Source organism: Ictalurus punctatus, chromosome 5, assembly GCF_001660625.3.
Source record: "Ictalurus punctatus breed USDA103 chromosome 5, Coco_2.0, whole genome shotgun sequence".
Classification (NCBI taxonomy): domain Eukaryota; kingdom Metazoa; phylum Chordata; class Actinopteri; order Siluriformes; family Ictaluridae; genus Ictalurus; species Ictalurus punctatus.
This window is the reverse complement of record NC_030420.2, coordinates 5,649,818-5,673,308: the sequence shown is the minus strand read 5'-3', so window position 1 is coordinate 5,673,308 and position 23,491 is coordinate 5,649,818. Positions and strand designations below refer to the sequence as shown.

General features: G+C 39.5%; 2 protein-coding genes across 6 annotated transcripts in view; both read right to left on the bottom strand.

Annotated features, from left to right (window-relative positions):
- Positions 1-3,530: 3,530 nt before the first annotated feature.
- Positions 3,531-7,164, bottom strand: LOC108265088 (E3 ubiquitin-protein ligase NEURL3). Its single transcript, XM_017467197.2, has 5 exons — positions 7,009-7,164; positions 6,024-6,188; positions 5,176-5,679; positions 4,344-4,511; positions 3,531-3,862 (listed from the first exon to the last, which is right to left on the bottom strand). Exons 1-5 carry the CDS (start codon positions 7,025-7,027, stop codon positions 3,714-3,716), a joined length of 1,005 nt encoding a protein of 334 aa, XP_017322686.1. The 5' UTR covers positions 7,028-7,164; the 3' UTR covers positions 3,531-3,713.
- Positions 7,165-16,825: 9,661 nt separating this feature from the next.
- Positions 16,826-23,491, bottom strand: part of LOC108265504 (G2/M phase-specific E3 ubiquitin-protein ligase) — an 8,324-nt gene continuing 1,658 nt past the window's right edge. The window contains exons 2-10 of one of the 5 annotated variants that reach the window (XM_047155451.1): positions 23,361-23,466; positions 21,759-22,235; positions 21,308-21,424; positions 20,438-20,589; positions 19,648-19,859; positions 18,978-19,245; positions 18,723-18,883; positions 17,574-17,812; positions 16,826-17,321 (exon numbers count right to left, since the gene is read on the bottom strand). In XM_047155451.1, coding sequence (XP_047011407.1) covers positions 17,071-17,321; positions 17,574-17,812; positions 18,723-18,883; positions 18,978-19,245; positions 19,648-19,859; positions 20,438-20,589; positions 21,308-21,424; positions 21,759-22,235; positions 23,361-23,379 — 1,896 coding nt within the window. In that variant the 5' untranslated portion in view covers positions 23,380-23,466 and the 3' untranslated portion in view covers positions 16,826-17,070. Of the gene's footprint in view, positions 17,322-17,573; positions 17,813-18,722; positions 18,884-18,977; positions 19,246-19,647; positions 19,860-20,437; positions 20,590-21,307; positions 21,425-21,758 lie in introns of all 5 variants that reach the window. The other 4 variants (XM_017467886.3, XM_017467883.3, XM_017467888.2 and 1 more) reach the window with 4 other exon arrangements.

The window sequence follows — 23,491 nt, the reverse complement described above, 5'->3', positions numbered from 1 at the left end:
GAAAACTCTCACAAACACTAGTGTCCATCACTGTCACTTTCTCTTCTCATTGTTTCTGTCTTACTCTATTGTCTCCGTATCGCTTTCTTTGTCTTCCAGTCACTCTTCTTCCCTCTTCCTTTCTCCTTCCTCTTTCTACTTCTCCGTCCACTCCAGCCATCCAAAATAAATATTTAACAGCCCAACTGCGTGAGCAACAACTTAAGGTCATATTCTAAAGGTCTAAAGTCTTAAGGTCATTGTTCCCCATCTCCCCAGACCTTTCCCTTTCTTTTGCGTTTCTCTTCTACTCTCCTTAGTCATGGAACCGAGCTAATACTGTTACCTGAACTGGCACATCTCGAAATAACTTCACAGATCCTTTTACAGAAACATCTGAGGGGAAATGTTTTACAGCTAAGTGTTTGACTTCGGGAGTATGACGTCTCAGCGGTGCCAATTCTCCTGCTCTTAAAATTGCATCTGTCGCCCTCTGCTGGTTTCACACGGAAAGCAACACAAGTTCCTTCATAAACTTCATCTCGAAATACAAATACCTGAGTATTTCTCAGTAGGCTACTCCAGCCATTACTGACTACAGGTACCACAGGTGGTGTACATATAACACTGACACAATATTGCTCCATTAATAAGCTGCTTTCAGTTTGGCCTCGTCTTCTACATATGAAATGCTACATATAAGTCTTTGTGTTTTTTTTAAACAACAGCTTAATGGTCATAGCTTTTGGGTATATGAAGTCTGGTTTGTTTGTTTGTTTAAAACATATTTTCAGTGCTACACAGACAGTCATAGCACCATAATAATCATAACATACTGTATTACACTATTAGAATCTATACAGTAGATTATATATAGCTTATGTATATAATTTATGTATTTCTTATAGAATTTGTAATTAGATGATGTGTGCGCAGAGTTTGCTTGTTCTCCCTGTGGTTCAGGGGTTTCCTCTGGGTACTCCGGTTTCCTCCCTCAGTCCGAAGACACGTGCTGTAGGTTGAGTGGCATTTATAACCACCATTGTGTGGTTTATTTTTCTTTCATAATGATCAGTGATCTTATAAAAGAAAAGACATGTATTTGTTTGATTTGATGTTATGCAAGGATTCATTAAATCCACAATAAATAATCCAAAGATTTGGTCTGGAGGAGGTTATTCTTCCTTAGTGTGAATTACAGTGCTACAAGCCTTATGGAACTATCTAGGAATGCAAGATGTGGTTTTACTTTAAGAAACAAAACCACTGACTCATCAGTAAGGTTATGGAAACTTTTAAAAACCCTCTGAGAGGGGGAGTTGATTCCTGCCTCTGCCCTGCATGCGTGGAGTTTGCATGTTCTCCTCATGCTTTGGGGATTTCCTCCGGATACTCCGGTTTCCTTCTCCATTCCAAAGACGTGCTGTAGGCTGATTGGCGTCTGTAAATTCTCCATAGAGTGTGAGTGTGTGCGATTGTGACCTGCAATGGAATGGCACCCAATCCAGGGTGTCCCCCACCATGTGCCCTGAGTCCCCTGGTATAGGCTCCAGGCTCCCCGTGACCCTGAGTAGGATAAGCAGTACAGATAATTAATGGATGGATCGATAATAATAATAATCGTCGTCATCATCATCATCATCACCATCATCATCATCATCATAATGTATACTGAAAAACAATAGATGATTTTTAATGTGCCCTGCTCTTCCCCACACTTACAGTATAAACAGTTCAAATGTGGCTACAGCTGATTTAAATGTTTATTCTGCTCTCCCCTTCTGTTCACATTCTTCATTTTGCAGTCATCCATCAATTACTTTTCTCATCCACGGAGGAACCCCCACGTTACACAATGGCAGAATCTCCTTCACTACGTTGTTTTATTTTCCTTTCTGTAACTGTTTTTTCTTTACCTCCGACATTGCTCAAGTATCAGTAAAGCATTGATATAACCTCAGAACTCAAATTAAACTAAAATATATAGATAGATAGATTGATAGATAGATAGAAATCACAACCCACCATTATCAAAGTTATTAAACCTCGAAATAATCTAATCATAATTATAATGGGCGGGGGCTATGGAGTGTAGGGGCATGTATGTTTAGTAGTTAGCATGTTTGCCACGCGTCTCTGGGGTTGGGGGTTCAATTCCAGCCTCTGCCCTGTGTGCATGGAGTTTGCATGTTCTCCTTGTGCTTCGGGGGGGTTTCTCCGGGTATTCCAGTTTCCTCTCCATTCTAAAGACATGCGCTGTAGGTTGATTGGCATCTGTAAATTGTCCACAGTGTGTGAATGGGGGTGTGAGTGTGTGTGGATTGGCACTCCGTCCTGGGTTTCCCTTGCCTTTTGTCATGAGTCCTCTGGTACAGGCTCCGGGGTCCCTGTGACCCTGAGTAGGACAAGCGGTACAGAAAATTGCTGTATGGATTGATAATAATAATCATTATCATCGTCATCATCATCATCATCATCAACATCATAATGTACACTGAAAAAAATTTATGATTTTTAATGGGTGTGTGAATGTGTGTGATTGTGCCCTGTGGTGGGTTGGAACCCCTCCAGGGTCTCCCCTGCCTCGTGCCCCAAGTTCCATGGGATAGGCTCCAGGCTCCCTGCAATAAGTGGTACTGAAAATGGATGGATGGATGGATGGATGGATGGATGGATGGATGAATGGATATATGGATGGATGAATGGATGGATGGATGGATGGATGGATGGATAGATGGATGAATGGATAGATGGATGAATGGATAGATGGATGAATGGATAGATGGATGGATGAATGATTGGATGGATGGATGCATAATTATAATGATTTGTTTTTACAGGAACCCCTATGACAGAATCTCCTATACTATGTTGTTTTATTTTCCTTTCTGTAAGTGTTTTTCATTAGATATATAGATGATAGATAGATGATAGATAGATAGATAGATAGATAGATAGATAGATAGATAGATAGATAGATAGAAATGGTTTCTGTAGCCCATAAAAAAAACAACTCTTTGGTTTCAATAAAAATCCAAAACTTTAAAATTTTGTGCCCAATTGTTAGAGGTGTTCTGTGAATTCTACAGTTAAACGACTCCATGACTATAAATCATTTGAGATGCCTTGCTCTAAACAATACAAGCTCAGTTAAATATTCGCATTGATATGGTCTGGAAATAAAGTAGGCTACTGGAACCTCCAGTATAAAATAAACTCAATACAACCCAGTCTTCTATCAGAACTGACTTTTGTGCCTGTATAGGAACAGCTACGGTTCATAATGTTGTCTGAAACATTTTGGAAAACACACTGATGTCATGTTTATGTGTACATTCACCTCAGATTTCCCTAAAAACATGATAGCGCCGATACAGTGACATGGATTATCCTCAATGGCAGTGTATAGAGTTTATGTCAACATCTGCATGTCTAGAGTTGTCGAATGAGTCATACAATCTTCCAGCAGCTGAGTCATTTCTGTGAAATTATTGTATAGTGTACTACTGACTGCACTTATGCCCTCAGTAATATGCAAGAGGAGACACAAATCACATTTACATCTTTTTTGTTTAATAAATATAAAATAAATATATAAAAGCATTATTCGTTGACACACTTTGTACAAAATATTTACATCAGAATATAATACAGTTTTCAATATTTATACTTCTATACATCATCTCTCTCTCTCGCACTCTCTCTCGCTTTTTTTTTTATTTTTTTTTTTTACATTAGCAGCGAATGCTTTGCCGACATAACGGGCACGTCCCAAAGTCACTGATGACCCTCTCGGCACACTGAGAGCACAAACAGGAGTGACCGCAATCCAGGTGCACGCTGGCCGTCTCGGAGTAGCACACTACACAGTGCTCGTCGTTATCTAAAAAGACAAGAAGAAAAATCATGGAGGCTTACTTCTGTGCATACCAAACATTAGAGATAATTGTCTAAGAAGGTGTAACGACATCATGCTCTGAGAGTTACAGTAAGTAGCAAATAAAAGATTTGGGGCGTGCTGTTAGATGAAAACAATCCACAACTATGCAAAGAATGACGCGTATGTTTTATCCATTTATAGTTACTTGTTGTGGAATGTCTGTGAAGCTAGTTATCACTTTGTTTATTGCAGCCGACATGAAACGTGGAGACTCTTTCCATAAATGCTAAATAAATGTCTCCTTAGAGATCATTTCGTATCGGACGTAATCACAGCTGCTTTATTACCAAGGATGCCATAGACATGCCATATAGAAGAGATTTTGTGTGGAATGAAATAGGGATTTTTAAAAATATATTTTACACATTTCCTGACACTCAAGGTGCACTTGATTAATGCATGATATTTTTATTCACATTCTTACCGTCATTGCTCGGAAAGAACGGCGAGTTCTCTTCTAGACTCTTTCTATTCACCATCCTCACCAGGAGCTCTTCAGGAATCGGGTCATAACCACAGTTCTGCTCCGTAGCACTGATTTTGGGAACAGAGCAGGAGCGGCGCGTGAAGAAGAAAGTCTTCTTCTCTGAACCTGGAATATGTATCATAATCAAACATGAAGCCACTGGTGTTGTGTGTTTACCTGCTGAAAAAAAATTGAATCTTCTTTGTTAACAATTGATTTGTTACATGCTATATGGCCAAACGTATGTGGACACCAGACCATTACACCCATATGTGCTTGTTCGACGTCGCATTCCAGATTTAGTCCCCCTCTGTGCTGTTATAATAACCTCCGTTCTTCTGGGAAGGCTTTCCACTAGATTTTGGAGCATGGTTATGGGTCAGCTAGTGAGGTCAGGTGCGGGGGTTAGTTGAGGAGGCCTGGGGCACAGTCTGTGTTTCAATTCATTCCAAAGGTGTTCAGTGGGGTTAAGGTCATGGCTCTGTGCAGGACACTCGAGTTCTTCCACTCTAACCTTGGCAAAGCATGTCTCGTGGAGATCGCATTATGCACAGGGGTATTGTCATGCTGGAACATGTTTGGACCTCTTAGTTCCAGTGAAGGGAAATTGTAATGCTAAAGCATACAGAGAAATTCTATACAATTGTGTGTGGCAAACTTTGTAATAACGCAACAGTTTGTGTAAGAACTAGGCCTACGTCTAGGTGTGATGGTCATCAGGTGTCCACAAAGTGTATACATGAGTGATGTTATGATACAATAGCGTGTGTATAATATTTATAAAACTCACCTAGGAAGAGGACAGAGGTTGTCTGGCCGTACACGTCAATCATGGCCCAGATCGGCTTGCTCGTGTCCATCTGCGACATTTCTTCTTTGTGATCAAACCCGTTGTCCGTCTGGATGCGAAGGTATCCGGTGCGCTTTACCCAGAACGTCAGCTCAGTGCGTGGGGAGGAGTAATTCTCCGGTATGGGGAGCGCCCAGAATCCCTGTCGATCGGTGAGATCGGGAATGGCCAGAGGGCACATGGGACCGGAACCGGGCGGCACGGTTGTGAAGCCGATCCGGAGCGCGCCGTGCCACGCTGCTACAGCGCGCTCCACGCGCATGCGCACTTTCTCCCCGACGCGCAAGGGCCGGCTGCTGAAAGTCACACCGTGACGGAATGACAGCGGGTTTCTGGTCGCGCGCCGGTCGCCTGCACTCAGCTTCACGTGCTTCCCCTTGACTTCAGGGTGAAAGGTGATCGGACCCAGGCAGCATATTCCGCACGTGCACGGCCTAGGAGTGACTGGAAGGAATACAGAAACTGTTTGGAACCATGGAAGGACTGTGCGCCCTGTCTGAATAAAAAGGGTACTAAACTGCACCTGTCCTTGTTGTTCGTTTGGTACCCTTAATGGTACTTTAGTATGTATCTTTAACTCTAAAAACTCTATTATCAGCCTAATATGACTCGTCACGTGACTGTAATGAACTCCAAAGGGCAATCTTGCAAAAAAAAAAAACAAGTAAGATATTAGCATTAAAAAAACTAATATATATATGTTTGAGATTTTGTGTGGAATGAAATATGTAACTCATAATAACTCATGGCGCACGTGCAGAATGCTATTATTTTATTCATGTTCTTACCTGCGTTTCTCTGAAAGAACGGAGGATTCAGATTGAGGCTGTTTCTAACCATCAGCCTCTGCAGCATCTCTTCAGGAATCTGGCCAACGCCACAGTTGTCCTCTGTAGCACTGAATTTGGGAGATGATTTGAGGAGTGTGCAGAATGAAGCCTTCTTCTTTGATCCTGGAATATATATATATATATCATAAACACTTCAATATTGACAAATAATAAAGTAAATAAAATTTGTGTTCTTGAGATGAATCAGAAGGAGTCCGTGTTTGTTGTTGTCGTTTGTTGTTATTTTTATTTTAAACCAATGTCACGTGGTAATAGTAGTAGCTAAAACACAATACAGACAATACAGTAGAGTGGTTGCAGTTGGCTGTTAATCTCACATGAAGTTACAGAGAATAGTATTAATAAACACAGTATTTCTCCTTATATTCAAAAGGAGACTATATTCTCCATTTAAATGCTAGTAAGAAGCATTTAATAACTTTATATATATATATATATATATATATATATATATATATGTATATATATATATATATATATATATATATATATATATATATATATATACTTTATATATATATAAAGTATATATATAAAGTGTGTATATATATATATATATATATATATATATATATATATATATATATATATATATAGTTTATTTTGGTAAATATCAAAAATCTAAAATTTGTTTCTCATACCTGACACCTAGATGAACACTTTGCAGTTGGTTATATGACTGTAAGTCATTCCCTTCAAATGCTATTGAAGTTAGAAACGTGTATAACAATTTCGTATGTAACTTTAGAGACGGTCCCTTAATTTCCGCATATCTGCGAATATCGAACGTCCAGCTTTCAAACCAACTTTATTCCAGTCGCATAACATTCATGAATAATCAGAATACTGTGACCCGACTTCATAAAAAAAGAGAAAGAGAAGAAGAAAATTCCAATAGCCTACAACTGTTCAAAAGTGTTACCTTTGGTCTTACGTGCCATCTTTGCTTTCTTCTTCTTAACCAGAGCAAGTTAATAAGTGGTGTAGATCCATCAGCATTTACAGATTGTCCGTTTCCTAACAGACGGGCAGTGTGTGTCTGTATTTATATCGCGTCTCAGCACGTGCTGTGGGTTTGAACTCAAAACATTGCTCACTATAGGCCCGAAAGCGAAACTAGGAGGAGCCAAATGAGGCAAGGGGTGGGGTTTGGAAAAGTACTAACTTCAGTGCAACCCTATGATGGGGTGAGTGGTTCTGAATGGCATGTTTCCTGTAAACACTGAACATGTGATACAACTTCCTGTTTTGGGGGATTTCATGGAAACGACTTAAGCAGGCTTTGGCACCAGATCATGTGATCAAGTAAGAACGAAAGAAAGGGATAGATAGATAGATAGATAGATAGGTTTACCTTACAATGTAATACAGTTCAGTAAAAATATATATATATATATATCATTCTAGGCAAAAAGCGTGTCTACTTTGTAGCTGCTAAAATGCTAAATTATTTTTGATTTATTTTGGATTTTTTTTTTTTATCACAACATAATTCGTATAATTCCATTTGTGTTTTCCCAGAGATTTGACGACTTTTTATTTTTTTTATTATTATTCTAAAATGTGTGTGTGGGGAAGAGGGGGGGGGGGGGTAAAAATAAAGAATATGTGTGTGTGTGTGTGTGTGTGTGTGTGTGTTTAACAAACTAGCTATTAGGTCACCTCACAGCTTCAGGGTCCTGAGGTCCTCAGATTACTGTCTGTGAGGAGTTTCTATGCATGTTCGCCTTGTGTCCGCGTGGGTTCCCTCTGGGTTCTCGGGTTTCATCCCACCTTCCATAAATGCCGGTAGGATTTATTTTTTTTTATCTTATATTATTATTAATATAACTTGCTTGTAGGTGTGAATGAGTGTGCATGGTGCCTTGTGATGGACAGGCGGCCCAGCTGAAGTATATTCCCACCTCACGGCCAGTGTTTCCAGGATCCACTGTGACCCTCACTAGGATGAATCGCTTACTAAAAGTGAGCGAGTCACCCAATTATCTCTTGTTTTTGCATATACTGTAATAAGGATTTATCTTTATTGCACATTTATAGTTATAGATAATGTTGTAGAACATCAGCAAAAAACAAAAAAATACGTTTGTTCCTTGTATCACTTTCGGTGTAGCAGCTATAAACCTTTGCTTATCAGTCTCTCTTTCTCTCTCTTTTAAAATTAATAAGACCAACAAATGCAGCATGTCTTGTTTCTGAGAAATGGTGCAGAGAAAGAGCTCCACCCTAAGACTTTCCTTGTCGGAAAACTTCAATTTACTTCTAGACAGTACTGACACTGGAAAATCCTTCCACAAATTCGAAATAAATGTCTCTTCCCAGAAGACTTCACCATATCAACAATTACACGATTTTCATCCATTTCAGATGCATCAAATTAAGTCTTGAAGCCAGCAAGCCTGTTATAGGAAAACCTTCTGACTAATCAGAATTGAGCAGAATTTCAACAATGCTGTAGTATTCATAGTTCAAAGGTTTGAGAGTTATTAATGAACTACAATAAGGTTTTTCTTTTCTATTATATTCAAGATATGCACAGTTACTGGTGATATTTACTGCTACTTTAGGTGTACAATTTTAATAATAAAAAAAAAAAACCTCACTGTACTCGATTGCATACAATAAATGTTTATACTGACAACTGGTGTAGTACAGGTTCAGTACCAAAAGCAGAAAAGTGTCATCAGTGGGTCCACCTTGTACAGACACAGGGTCCAGTCTATCCAGTACTGTACATCTTTTCTTTACAATCTGTATCGCTTTATTACATGCAGAAGCGCCGTTTGGTTTTCACACTTTGCCAGAAGGCATGTCGAGAACATGTGAGAAAAGGGGTTGTATTTTACCTCTGATTTCCATAATGAAGTGTAGAGTGGCATTTTACTTCTGCTTTCCAGTTGTTTTATTGAATCAGTGACGTGCCAGGAGACTTTTTTTTTATTTTGTTTATTGTTTCCAGATGAGTAATATGCTTGTAGATAGCTTGTACAAACAAAAAACACCTAAAATCCCTGTTGGCTTTTACACAAGAGCAGCTTTCCTAATAATAGTTTATATATTTCACAATGCAGATTGAACTCAGTTAAACATTAACCTGGCAGGGATATTGCGCATCACACTTTGATGTACAAATGCAGTTATTAAAATTAGTGGAGAGTGTAACGGGACGTGTTGGGACAAGTTTCTTGGTTGTAACAAATGGAAGAATGAAGTCTCAGGCACATATAGTGTTTTTATTCCTATTCAAATCTTAGTTCACTACAGAGTTTTAGACTTGTGACAAACTGTGGATTTTTCAACACGAGAACACAATTTACAATAACATCTCATACTGTTATCCAAAAGCATGTGGATGATTATGCATTACCATCAATATTTTTGGTCTGTGTGTGTGTGTGTGTGTGTGTGTGTGTGTCAAGTTATATACCAAGGCATGTATATAATCTGTGAAAACTTACCCCACAGCCTTTGTGACAACTTGCCCCAGAGACGTGCATGCTAACGGTGGCTATATCTCAAGGCTAACTTAACATGGTACTGCAGCTAAACGATCAAAAGACACTATTTTATAGTCCTTTCCTTTTCTCAGAGTAAAAACACCATTTTTGAACTTTCACACCTAACCAAGTTTTATTGCATAAAATGTGAAGTACCAAGAAAACACAAGAAAGTTGTGCTCACCTCAGATTAGAGTGACTCTGACCAGATGTGAATAGGAAATTGACACACACACACAGAGTCACATGAAACAGGGGTTTTCTTTAACAGTTAAAGGACTGAATACTGTATAAACGGTGATAAACATATAAAACAGGAAATAAAAGATATTAAAGTGTTGTGGATCAGAAGTAAGCTTACGCCATATAACATGGTCTGGACTGGACTCCCCCTTACTTTGTATCATGGTAGAATGGGAGAATGTGTTGAGTTCTATCATGTGTTGAGAATCTATCAGTTTATGTTCGACTTACCTAACGTTCAACAGCTTTTCAAGCAAGCGAGAAAAAAGGATTCGAGTTTTGGTCTAAAAAAATTAATTGTATGTCTACAACAAAGTCCTAAGTCTAACACTTAGCATTATAAATAATGATAAGGTGGATGACAATTAGAACATTATTAAAGTAGGTTTCTGTTTTGTTTTGAGGTTTTTATCTATCCTGTACTAGTTAGTGCTCAGATACATTCAAACACTTTGAGCAGCAGATCAACAGAGAAAAACGACAACCAATGTGGACATTACGTATCCAATCTGTAAAAGGACTGTACTGGAAATGTACTGTTATGTTTTTGTGATTGGCTCTGTCTGCCAGCAGCTCCCGACCGCACAGCTGATAATATTATTATTATTATTCCCTCATGTTCCCTCATGTTCTCTCCTTAAACCTGAAATGGTTGAAATGCGTGTTTTCTGGATGGAAAAATCCGTTTATTTGGACGGGAAAATTAATATCACAAACGATTAAGTCGGAGGTGGTTCTGTGATGGTCCTTTTACAGATGGACTGCAGAGCAACAAATGGACTGCAGTATTCAGCATTTTAAACATGATCTATAGAATAGATTTGCCAGTAAACTTGGGCCAATTTCAAGCGTATGGGAGACATTTTTATTAAAATTCCTCACTATAACCTAATATAACAGGATTTTGCGAATCCAGATGTATCCTGCAACATACTGTACATTCACTTTCATTTTAGAAATAACCCATGACCTGAGTTCCAGTAAACACCTTTATTTGACTGCCGCTTCAGTCATGTGACCAGTATGATGGGTAATAAAACAAGTGAAGTAACAGTGAAAGAAAAGATTAGTGCATATCCACCCCAGGTTTTGCAAGATGAATTGCAACACACGCACATGTGAAATGAAAAGAAAGGTATTAGTTACCACACTACCTAGTTTTAAACGTATACTTCCAGACTAGTTACATTTTCAGACTAAGAGCATTATGTTAATTGGGTTAGCAAAATAATGTCGGCCAGCTAGGCTACATTTCTAGCATGTCACTACCTCCATAGTTTAACTCTCAGTGCTTTGGAGGGCGATTCTGAATTATTTTCTTACGGCTGGTGCTAGTCATTTTCGAAAAGTTCTCAGTTCCACTTTAATATTAACACCTGTAGCTCTGCACAGTCATGCAGTCTAATCAGCCTATCACGTGGCAGCAGTGCAGTGCATGAAATCACGTAGATACAGGTCAAGAGCTTAAGTTAATCTTCAAATCAAACACCACCTCCTCTTTTTACAGTCTTTAACTGTCCAGTTTTGGCGAGTCTGTGCCCCACTGTAGCATCAGATTCCTCTTCTTGGCTAACAAGAGTGGAACACGATGTGGTCTTCTGCTGTTATAGCCTCAAAGTTTGATGTGTTGTATGTTCTGAGTTGCGTTTCTGCTCACCACAGTTATAAAGAGGGGTTATTTGAGTTACCTGTCAACTAGAACCAGTTGCTGCTCACTGGATGCTTTTTCTTGCGTTCTCGGACCATTCTGTTTACACTCTAGAGACTGTTGTGTATGGAAAATCCAAGGAGATCAGCAGTTTCTCAAATAAAACTGTCATGTCACAGCAAACTTGTGACTACATTTCCGATCCTGCACTGCGGCCTACAAACATGGCCGCCGTGGACAGCAATTACCAGAACACTCATTCATTCATTCTAATCACGCAGACCTGCATCCAATCTCACACACATTCACACCACAGTTTAAAAGGACTTTCAGTCTTTGCGACGTATTGAGTGTTATCACCATACCAAGCGTTTGTACCAAGTTCCTCGTTTTGATTCGTGGTCTTTGATCTTTTTTCTGGTTTCTCGTTCTCGATTCTCACCTTGCCTCGTTCATGCCTATTTGCTGATCGCCTGACCCATTGCCTGTTTTTGACCACGCTATTGTCTCATGATTTGGATTTGTCTGCCTGCCTCTCTGTATTAAATGCTCTTATCTGCACTGGCATCCGTCCTAACCTCCATTACAGTAAAAACGTGACAAAAATAGTCAAGCCAGCCAGTCAAGTCAGTGAGATCATAAGCAGTAATCATTTCTTTACTTTACTCGTTACTTTACTCTTTGTCTCATCTGTCAAATTAGCCACACGACTAAAGGGTCAGTTTCTGAAATATTCAACACTAGCCTATCTGGCACTCATGCCACAGCCACAGTGACTGAGATCACATTTTTTTCCCCCAATGCCTGATTTATTTTCACCCAATGCATGATTTTCTCCAGTGCATGATTGTGCTTCTGCCACATGATTGGCTGATTGGATAATTGCTTGAATGAGCAGGAGTACAGGTATTCTTTTTAAAGTGGCCAGTGAGTGTGTAGTGACTAATAACCGCCTTTTAGTTTCACAAGGAAGTGTGCTGAAATGTATCCTGCAGAACCTAAAGGTGTGAATACACAGCCATCATTCCTTTAGTGTTACTTCACTTATGTCTCACTGGTCATAGTGGTGACTGAAGGTGTGGCTGAACAGTGGTTTTCCTGAAAGTTAATTTCTTTTCTCTTAATTGTATAGGAATGTGTGCTTCAAAATTAAACTGAATGGATATCACAAGACATATACAGTATTCCATAATTCAAGTGCTGTTATGTTATAGTAAGTAAGTTTGTATATTTCTCTCATAGTCACTGAATTACCACACGTTTTTCAATATTGTGTTTATCAAGTGTGTATTATTGCTGACAAATCACAGTTTATGTCACATGAACACAACTCAAACTTGATGATTCAATGATAATTCCAAAACAATACATCCTGTTATGTTGCTCAGGTTACAGTAAGGAAGTTTTTTATTTTTTTATTCCTACATATAATCGAAATATAATACATAAAAGTAAAGCGTCATGGTGGTGCAGTGGGTAGCATTGCTTCCTCACAGCTCGAGGGTTGCTGGTTCGATCCTGAGCTTCGGTTAGTGACTACGTTTACATGGACAGCAGTAATCTAGTTATTGACCTTATTCTGAATAAGATAATATTCTGATTAAGGTGTTTACATGAGTCGCTTTTAGAATACTCCTCTCATGTTCCCGTTTTACATGTTATAGAACATAGATCGATTAATGGCACGTCATTACGTCCCCACGCCACGCCGTCCGACGTTCCCGCCAGAATTTCACGCATCGACGTACAGGTCTTCGTTATGGTACCGTATACAGTTCTGGGTGTTTCCTTTCTAATCTTACGAAAGCTTCAAATGCAGTTAATTATTTGTCATATACGTGCATAGATGTGCAATAGACGACTGCTTGATGAGGCTGCTTGATAGTGCAAATAGGGCTGTGTCCGAAACCGTGTATTTACTTACTATATAGTAACCGTAATACATGTATTATAGTATTTCACCTGCTATATAGCAGGTAAGTACGCGGTTTCGGACGAAACCGTGCTCTATTGTTTGTCGTCAAACGGTCGAGCACTGCCATGTGTGTACGTGTCCTGTCGCAAAATGAGGTGAAAACTCCCACGCGACGTTAATAGTGTGATTAAGGTGTGTACAAGGTGTGTCTGTAATGCACTTCGATAATGCGACTAAAACAAGAATACTCCACACGTCGAGTATGACTTTAGTCGGATTAAAGTCATCAATAATCGCTGTTTACATGCTAGATTCTTAATCAGAGTATCGTCTTAATCGGGTTAATATGGGATTATTGTTGTCCATGTAAACTTACGGATGGTCAGTGTGGAGTTTCGCATGTTTGCATGGGTTTCCTCCGGGTTCTCTGGTTTCCTCCTGCATGATGTTGGATTGCTCGTGCTATGTGTGCGTATCTCCCTGGGTATCTCGTCCAGGGTGTGTTCCCGCCTTGTCACCTGCCCTGAACACCCAGTGTTTCCGGAACCAGCACAAAGCGTTTACTAAAGATGAATGAATATAAAGATAAAGGAAAGAGGGTATAAACAAATACTACACTATCAGTTTACTGCTGTCTGTGTGCAATACCTCCAGATGAACCGTACGAACAGATACATGCCTTATCAAAATTCTTGGACTGATGCCATCGCTTTGAGAGGAATCCACTATCTATCAATCTATCTATCTATCTAGCTTAAGTTTTTTGCTATTTTCATCTATTATATACACAGGGCTCGAAAAGCCAGAAAGCAGTGAGAGTAAAACTACATATACATATTCTGAGCTACTCTTTCACGTTTTCTGCGGATTTTGCTCAACATATTCGGATCGACATGTCGACAGTATTTGCTTTCAATGCATTCCCATTGCTTCCTGATCTTTCAGACACCCTGTACTTTAACAGTCACTATGCCGCAAAATAGTTCAGTGAATCCGTGTGAACAGGTTGAATTATTTTATGTGCTGATGTCACTGAATATTGCGCCTCAGAAGCGCCATAATATTCTTCTTTATTATTTCCCAGAAGCTTCAGAAAAGTCAGTAAGACACTGAGAGAGCTTATGATGAAGTAATGCAGCGCCATCTATAAATGAGATCAGCATAGCTTCAGCAAACACATGGCAATAATGACACATTTGTCACTCACTAAGTGCTAGGAAAACCTGAGTCAGAATGCTGGACAGGAGAAACGGAAACACTTTGAATTCCAAAGGTGCCTTCGTATATCAAATACATATACACTTTATAAAGCAATGCTTTATCTATATCTTGCATGTAGGTTGTTTTTTTGTTGTTGTTTGTTTGTTTTTTTACCAACAGGACATTCATGACACTTCAAGAAAGTTGTAGAAGGTACATGTAGGTACATGTAGGTACATGAAGGTATTTCATAAGCGTGTTGTGAAAGGAAATGGGATTAACGCTTTAGTGTGAGAGTATTCAATTCATTCCTACGGCATTACAAATAAGGGCTTCATAAATAAGAAACTGTACTAGAAAATCATTTGATTAAAAATGGACTGAACATTCAGGTCCATGAGCTTATGAGTCATGATTACCATAAGTGCACCTAACAAAAGGTAAGACAGCAGGTGGACACATTTTTTGCCAATTCTTTATTACAGTATTTACTTCTTATACATAGGAGTGCGCTTGTTATGAAGGCATTATGCAGGTTCCATTCAAAGAAAGTGTTATCGAATAAATGGAAGACGTGTGACTTTAAAAAGTTTATTTATAATCTGAAGAAAGCTATTGGGCTTGTATATCATGTGAGCCTGTTCTGTTATTTCTGAAAACATGGTTAGAATGGTGGCTTAGTGGTTAGCACGTACGCCTCACACCTCCAGGGTTGGGGGTTTGATTGATGTACATGTTCTCTGCGTGCTGCGGGGGTTTCCTCCGGGTACACCGGTTTCCTCCACCAGTCCAAAGACATGCATAGTAGGCTGATTGGAGTGTCCGTAGTGTATGAACGGGTGTGTATGATTACACCCTGCGATGGATTGGCACTGCGTCCATTGTGCCCTATGCTTCCTGGAATAGGCGCTAGGTTCCTCATGAAACTGTAGGATAACGGGTATAGAAAATGGATGGATGGATGGTTATGAGCCTTAAATAAACTGTTGTAAAAGATTTTAAGGTCTAATTCAGAAAGCATGACTCTGAGACATCCAAGCATTCCAAACAGTGTGGGGCTTTCCAGGGAGTGTGTGTGTGTGTGTGTGTGTGTGTGAGAGAGAGTGAGAGAGAGAGAGAGAGAGAGAGAGATGAGAAATGCAAAGTTAAACGATATGTTTATAAGTGAACCAAACTTAAACTGGTGAACATTTAGGCATCAGCATCAAAATCCTACCCCTCCTGTGAAATCGCTCCACTCAGGGTTTATATGTAGTGTAAATAGGGATAAGATTTTCATTTTTAAGGGTTTTCTGTCGGTGTGCTACAGTGAAAAAAAAAAAAAAGCTCACATAACCTGACCATTTGTGGATTTCTACATTGCATCACTGTAGATGGTGTAAAACAATGCCATGGTTTTTTGGGGGTTTTTTTTTGGGAATGCTGACATGAATCACAAGCGGATAAATGGCCACCCAAAGCCTAAAGACAAGTGCAGGAAACACCCCCATTTTCCCAATATACCTTTGGATTTGCCCCAGGGTTCCAATGATGTAATCCAGCTTCCTCTAAAACAGCAGGGTAAGAGTCTATCAGTCATTTTTGGTAATAGTCTCTATCAGTCCTTTTGGGTGAGTCTATCAGCGTGGCACATCTTGACTTGGCAATATTTTCCCACTCTTTCTTGCAAAAACATTCTAGATCTATCAAATTGTAAGGGCATCTCTTGTGCACAGCCTGCTTCAGGTCACCCCAAAGATTTCCATTTGGATTCAGGTCTGGGCTCTGGCTAGGCCATTCAAAAACATTGATCTTCTTTTGGTTAAGCCATTCCTTTGTTGATTTGAATGTATGCTTTGGGTCACCGTCACACTGAATGGTGAAATTCCATTTCATTTTCATCTTACTATCAGACACCTGAAGGTTTTGCATTAAAGTGGCTGGTATTTGTAGCTAGTCGTGATTCCCTCCACTTTGATAAACCATGCAGTTCTGTCTGAAGAAAAGCAGCCCTAATGCATGATGCTGCCGCCAACATGCTTCACTCTGGGTGGCATTATGGTGCACTTTTGTTGATGTGTTTTTTTGCGCCAAACGTACCTTTTGAGATTATGGAATTATTATAGCTTTTACTCAAACTGTGGTAAGACATCCTCTCATGTTTGTCTCATAAGACAACCTTTATTTTTACAGTGTATTTGTGTAATTTTATATATTGATTGATTTATTTAAAAAAATTCAACAAGAACTCAATAAGTTAGTCATAAATACCTATATTTTTATTTTCACAGCACAACGTCAGAGCTACACAGACACATATTTATACAGGTAGGCATAAAAACATATGACATTTTTGCATTGACCACCAGCTTAAAAATGATACAGTCATATTCTTCAGTACAGATTTTCAGTTCCTCCTTTATGCAACAACACTGCACAAGACCGAGCCATTTCTACTTTCAATACCATAGATATAACGGTGTTTTCCCTTTAACTACTGTCTTATGACTTTCCAAATCCATTCGAGTCTCTCACTGCTCTCAGCAGCATCGTATTGAGCTCTGCATGACTCTTGACCCCTCGTGGAAGGAAGAGTCCCATCATGCAAGTGGACGTGTACGGTAGACGAAAGCCTCTCTTCTCAGGCTGGTAAAAGTGGATGCTGAGTTTTTCAGGGAATCCCAACACTGGAACCTCGTCTGTCGCCGTGATAAAAACGAGCAGCTCTTCGAAATGCAGCTCTGTTTCTTTATCTATGGAAAAGTCATGCAAACATGGCTTATTGTATTGTATCTGGTTTGCACAATTCGGTGTAGTCACAAGGCTGGCTATGAACAACAATGAACGACAATGAACAATACGCATGTGACAGGATGGAACTAAAATTACATCATATCATTTCCTACTTTCGCTAATACCTCTGGCTCTGGTATGCTGTGAGTGCTCACTCTCCAGATAAATTACAAGGAAAAACATCAAGGGTATCATGAAAAGATGACGCTCACCCTCTATCATCTTAAGCACCAGCTCCCAGTAGTAGATGGTTTCCTCTTCGTCCTCTCTCCTCTTGGAACCTTCCGCACTCCAGCTGATTTCAAACAGGGCCCTGAATGATGCTCGTGATAGCCGTTCGTTCGTTTTGGTAAAAATAGGCAGGAAATCAATCCAGTTGATCTTCACTATGTCCCACAGATTTCCGCATGAGTTCAAGCCTTCGGTGAACTGGTTGATCATATTCAACACCCTGAAGGTTGTGAATATAAATTAAATATTACGCATGGAATTTCCTAACATCATGCACTGAAGTGTTTTATTGATCTTATACAACAGCGATTTGCCAACGATGACCATTTTTCATTTATTAATGAACAACGCCATGCATTTGAACTGTTTATAGTTACGTCCCATGTTATGGAACATCCAAGAACCAAGTTAGTTCTTGTTATCGTTTATGTTATAGCAGCTATAGCCAGTTGTTTCCTCACCCGCCTCTCTATTTCGCTCTCTCTTGAAGTCAATTAGACAAAAAAGCAGTTTGTCATGTTACACAAAAACCAGAAAGCACAAAGGCTTTACCGTGGTGAAAAACAAAGCAATGGCACTGGAGTCTCCTTCTAAAAGCTGCACTGTATCAACAACTAAATATCAACACTTTTTTTAAAAAAAAATCTATTTATTATTAGCTTTAGATTGACATTTTATGGCATTTGGCAGTCGCCCTTATCCAGACCGGCTTACATTTATCTCATTTATACGACTGAGCAATTGAGAGTTAAGGGCCTTGCTCAAGGGCTGAAGAGTGGTAGCTTGGCAGTGCCGGGGCTTGAATTACTGACCTTCTAATCAGTAACCCAGAGCCTTTAACCACTTTAACATGACTGATGTATTACTTTTTTTTTTTATGTTTATGGCAGTCTTTTGTGAAAGCCAGAGCTTATGTGATAAGAAATGCCTTTCTCTGGCATGGCTATCTTCTTATCTGCATGCTCCTGAACACTCTGAGTCACTGGAATAGTCACAGACCTGCTAATCACTCAAGAATTGAATTTGCAAGAAAGTAAAGAAATGGAAACGAAACCGAATGCAAATCCTCCAGGTTTGGACGCGCCCATGTTACGTTAAGCAGAACATTTTCAGTGCTTTTCATACATCACCTGAGATAAATGTAGTGCCTCACAACGTGGGAGTAAATCTTAGGAACGTCTTGGATGCCAATGTTTGGTCCGTAAATGCCTGGAAATCCACAATCACAGATCCAGTCACCTAATTCTCTTTGAAGAGCACAAAGGTGTTTGGCTGTCTTGCAAGATAAGACCTGAAGATACAGGAGATATGCGTTTGGCATGTTTTCAGATAAGCATGGATATAAAGGGACATATTATTAGTTGATCCTGCAGACAAAAGCGTACTTTTCGTGCTTTTCTTTGGACGTCGGCATCTGGTATGAGGTGCCAGTCAAAGTCTGAGAGTTCCATCTCTACACCACACATGAGCTGGTAAAGATGAGCGTCTAGAGCTTTGAGTCCTGGTCCTCCGTGAACTACAGACCAAGCTACCAGCTTCCCGGCTTGCTCGTATTTACGTTGCTGCAAAGCCGTCTGGTCATAAGTGAAGAACAAGTGTTTTGGGTTTCCTTCGAAAATTCCCAGACTGCTTTGCACCTCGAGCATCAGGAGTCTGAAAGGAATGTGTTGGGAGAAACACTTTAGTTCACCAAACAATGAAAGGCAAAATCAACGATCTTTTCAGCATGTCAGTTATTCTGCAAGTAGACAAAATTCATATCGGATTTCTTTCCCCAGGTTGGTCATTTTTTCCAATTCCCAACAAAATAGCTCTCCCCTTTCACACGAAAGCTACCGATCAGGGTGAAGGATAACACGTGCTTCCTCTGAAACACATGAAACCAGCCACCAGATCTTTCCGAGTTGCTTCTCATGCTGCATCAAAAGGCAGCGTAACACACTCGCCCTCTTCCACGTGCATGCGCTCGAAAACACCCACGACTGGTTTGTTTGCTCTGATTGACAGGGGAGAGTAATGCCATCCATACCACCCAGAGATTTCATTATGGCCTACCTAAAAAACTCCCTTCTGGGGCCACCATTATCGAAAGCCTCCTCGCCAGCAAACTCGATATGAGGTTTTTTAGTCCAGGAGAAGTTCCTGTTACATAGAGCACCAAGTGCACTCTTCAGAAGACTTTTCCTCCAGATGGTCACATGCACCTCATTAGAGCTGAGATGCTGCTGTTGAAATGCTCTCAGCAAAGACGTCACGTCCGTCTCCTCCTAGTGATAATGGAGTAAACACAATACATGTGCTTCGTAAACTACCAATCAAAGTCACACCTGTATTGCACAATGGTGATGTACTAATGGTTACCATTAAGGTACAACATTATAAGTGTGTCACTGATATATATATATATATATATATATATATATATATATATGGGTATAAAATGTGTGGAGGTCTGGGAAAACCCCTAGTATTTTAAAATGCCTCCCTCAATGCAGGAGCGTCATGGACATGTTGACAGCCAGTTTGACAGAGTTGTTTAGGCTTTTGTCCGTTTCACTACAACACTTAGCTATCCAACAACTTGATCAAAGCCTGAGATATACTCTGTGAGGAACGTGTCTAGACAGACTGACTTTTTGTTTCTTTTCTTTTCTTTTTTTTTTTTACCACCATGTTTGTTAAACTGGCTCCTTAGTAAACATGATCTTTGCAGAAAGATTAAAGAGGCAAGATTCCATGATAATGTAAAAAATGTATGGCCAAAACCCAATTTTGTTTATTTTTTTAAGCGACATTTGGGTTTTTTCAGACCACCTCACATATATCATTAATGATGAGTGATTACCACTGAGGACTGAAGCCTTCTCTTTAAACTTCTTTTGACTGCAGTCTTGCTGTGTGTGGTCGGATCTGATCTTTGAGTAGATTCCGGTGGATGAGTATGTGTTGGTGGGTGATGTGCTTGCCATGGTGATGCTTCTCTGAAAACTGCTGGGTCTGAAAACAAAAATGATCAAAGGTATAATCAAATACTTCTCAGGCAGAGGTTTATTACAAAAGCTCCTGCAGCTGTGCCTTATCAGAAGAGATCCAATTAAATTGTTGAAAATAGAATGAAACGTTGATATAAAGTGCATTTATATCTGACATTCTGTCACATTTTGAGTATGATTTGCACTGAGGTTGGTTAAAGCAAAATCGAATTTTGAATGGAATTGTTTGTGGATGTCTTCTATATTCGAGTTCTTGAGTTATTATTAAGTCATCTTGTGATTAGTAATACTTTTGTTTCTGTATATGAGGTGTATTGAATACTGCTCATTCTTGCATGGGTGAGATAACATGTAAATGTAAAGTATAATAGTATAACAGTGCGTGAGATTGGATCCTACACGTATCCATCAAGTATAAGTAGTTCCATTGCCCAAATATTAATGACCTTATTAGTTGAATCAAACGTATTGGAACTGGCAAAATGCATTTCTGGAAAATGCATAATTGCATGAATGAAACTGCATCAAAATTTGACCCAAAGCTTCACCTTAACCGTTCATACGTTTCCATAGAAATTAGTATCTAGTGAATGCTTAGTAATTGATAACGCTGAGACTGTCACGGTTTGATGGTAGCCTACTGAGAACCCGCACAGGGTTTATAATCACTGGAATTGTCAGAATTTAAACTGACATTTTTCCATAAACAAATGCATACCCACCTGAATTTGTGTTATCATCAGCAATGAGACTGAGGTTAAGAAGGTTCTCTTCAAGTGCTTGCGCTTTTGTTCCTGATGGAAGAGCAGAGCAGGATCTGCGACCCCCCTTCCTGGAACCTGTATCATAAAATAAATAAATAAATAAATAAATACAAATTATTATTATTATTGTTGTTGTTGTTGTTGTTGCACCACTAGGCAGTGGTGGCTCAGTGGTTAAAGGCTCTGGGTTACAGATCAGAAGTTCAAGCCCCAGCACTGCCGGGCTACCGCCCCTAGGCAATCCCTTAACCCTCAATTGCTCAGTTGTATAAATGAGGTAAATGTAAGTCGTTCTGGATAAGGGCCAAATGCCAGAAATGTTGTTGTTGTTAATAGTAATAACAATAATAAGTGTTGTTGTTGTTGTTGTTATTATTATTAAATATATTGTATAATTTGCACTAATTACCCAAAAGATGCACTGTGCTCGTGCTTCCAGAAAAATCCAAGAAAACAAACAGCGGCTCGTGGAGATTTAGTCCTTCTGCTTTCATATAATATTTCCTCCGATCGCTTGCCTGGATAATCACAAAAAACGCATAGTTCATCCAGAACTCAATTTCTGCACCCGGCGGGCACAAGTCCTCAGGAAGAGGTACCGCACAGGATCGTGGGCTGTCCCTCAGGCCCCGTCTAGCACTGAGCGGCGAGTCATTTGTAAAGCCAATCCTGATAGCTCTGTGACCGTCCTGTGACGAGCGTCCCATGACACTTTTCATCTGTATCCTGATCTTCTCGTTCACTTTTACTGGACGGCACAGGAAAACGAGGCTGTCCGGCCGGGACGAGGTGTCCCGTGAGGCGAGAAACTCCGCGTTTCCATCCGCTCTGGAAAGGAATTTCATGGGACCCAGGCAGCGCCTACCACAAATGCGGCCATGTTTATCTGGAAGCGAATGAATACAGAGCATCAGAAACATACGCAGAACGTGGGGGATTGATGCTGACCATGACGTGCCAGTGTTAACTGAAAAAGACTTAAACAACTCTATTAATACTAAAATTAATACTCAACAGGACTTTTGTTATACTGAACAGCAGTCAAATCTGCCAGTGTTCAATTAGCTCCTGAAGTGTCGAATTCGCTCTTACAATGCTGTAATAGCTCCTAAAGTCTTCAATTAACACCTACAGTCTTAACTAAGTGTTAACCAATTAATATGTTCAGCCTTGAGCTAACTCTTAAAGCGTTTAAGGAACTGTTAAACAGTTTTTTATAAATAAATAAATAAATAAATAAATAAATAAATAAATAAATGAATAAGGCTAATGTCAATAAGTAGCTACATGAGTTTGCTTCCTGTTTAGCAAAATTACTATTTTTGTTCTTCTTCTCTGGTGTTTTGAAGTGAGGTGAATATAAATACCAAAAATTTTATAATGGCAATAGAGAGTATAAACTGCTCAGTAATGTTGCTAATAGTGACTGCAAAAGACTGTTCCATGTTAGCAACATTAATGTTTGTAGTATAATATAATACACATACACAATAGACCGTATAACAATAATGAAAAAGTAAACCAGCATCAGAAATTGCTACAATTACCCATTAATATGATTCACTGAATCAGATAAGTACAATAAATTGTTCCATGTTAGCAAAATTACTGTAGCATGTGTGTCTGAACTATTCCTCTCAGTTGTAACGGACTTGTGTAAATTACTCTGGGCGTGCTAACGTGGTTGTCCTAGTTTATAATAAACTAGAACATTGCAGTAATTACTGTATTATTTCTAATTACAGGCAGTACAGGAAAAAACGTCACTATGACGCTATTATGTTGCCAGTGAAACTAACAGCAATGGCCGTATGATAAGAAGTCTTTAAATCAAATACTACATCAAATGGGCACTTCATGATTTTGCTGAAGGTCTTGGCATACATACACACCCCGAGGGATTCTCGCCACCTCTAAAAGCGAATATTATGTAACTACAGCGTCTCATATTACTTTATTTGTTCTGTCGAAAGCTCACCAGGATGTGGTATGTAATTCGATTAATACTCACTCATTTCTTTCTTCCCCATAAAATGTACACACTGTCACACACCGCTGGACTTGCAGATGCAGTACGAGTTCACGTGGAGAAAATCCTGAAGTTCTGTACGTCTGAGCTTTCCATGAGAAAGTAGAGCAGCA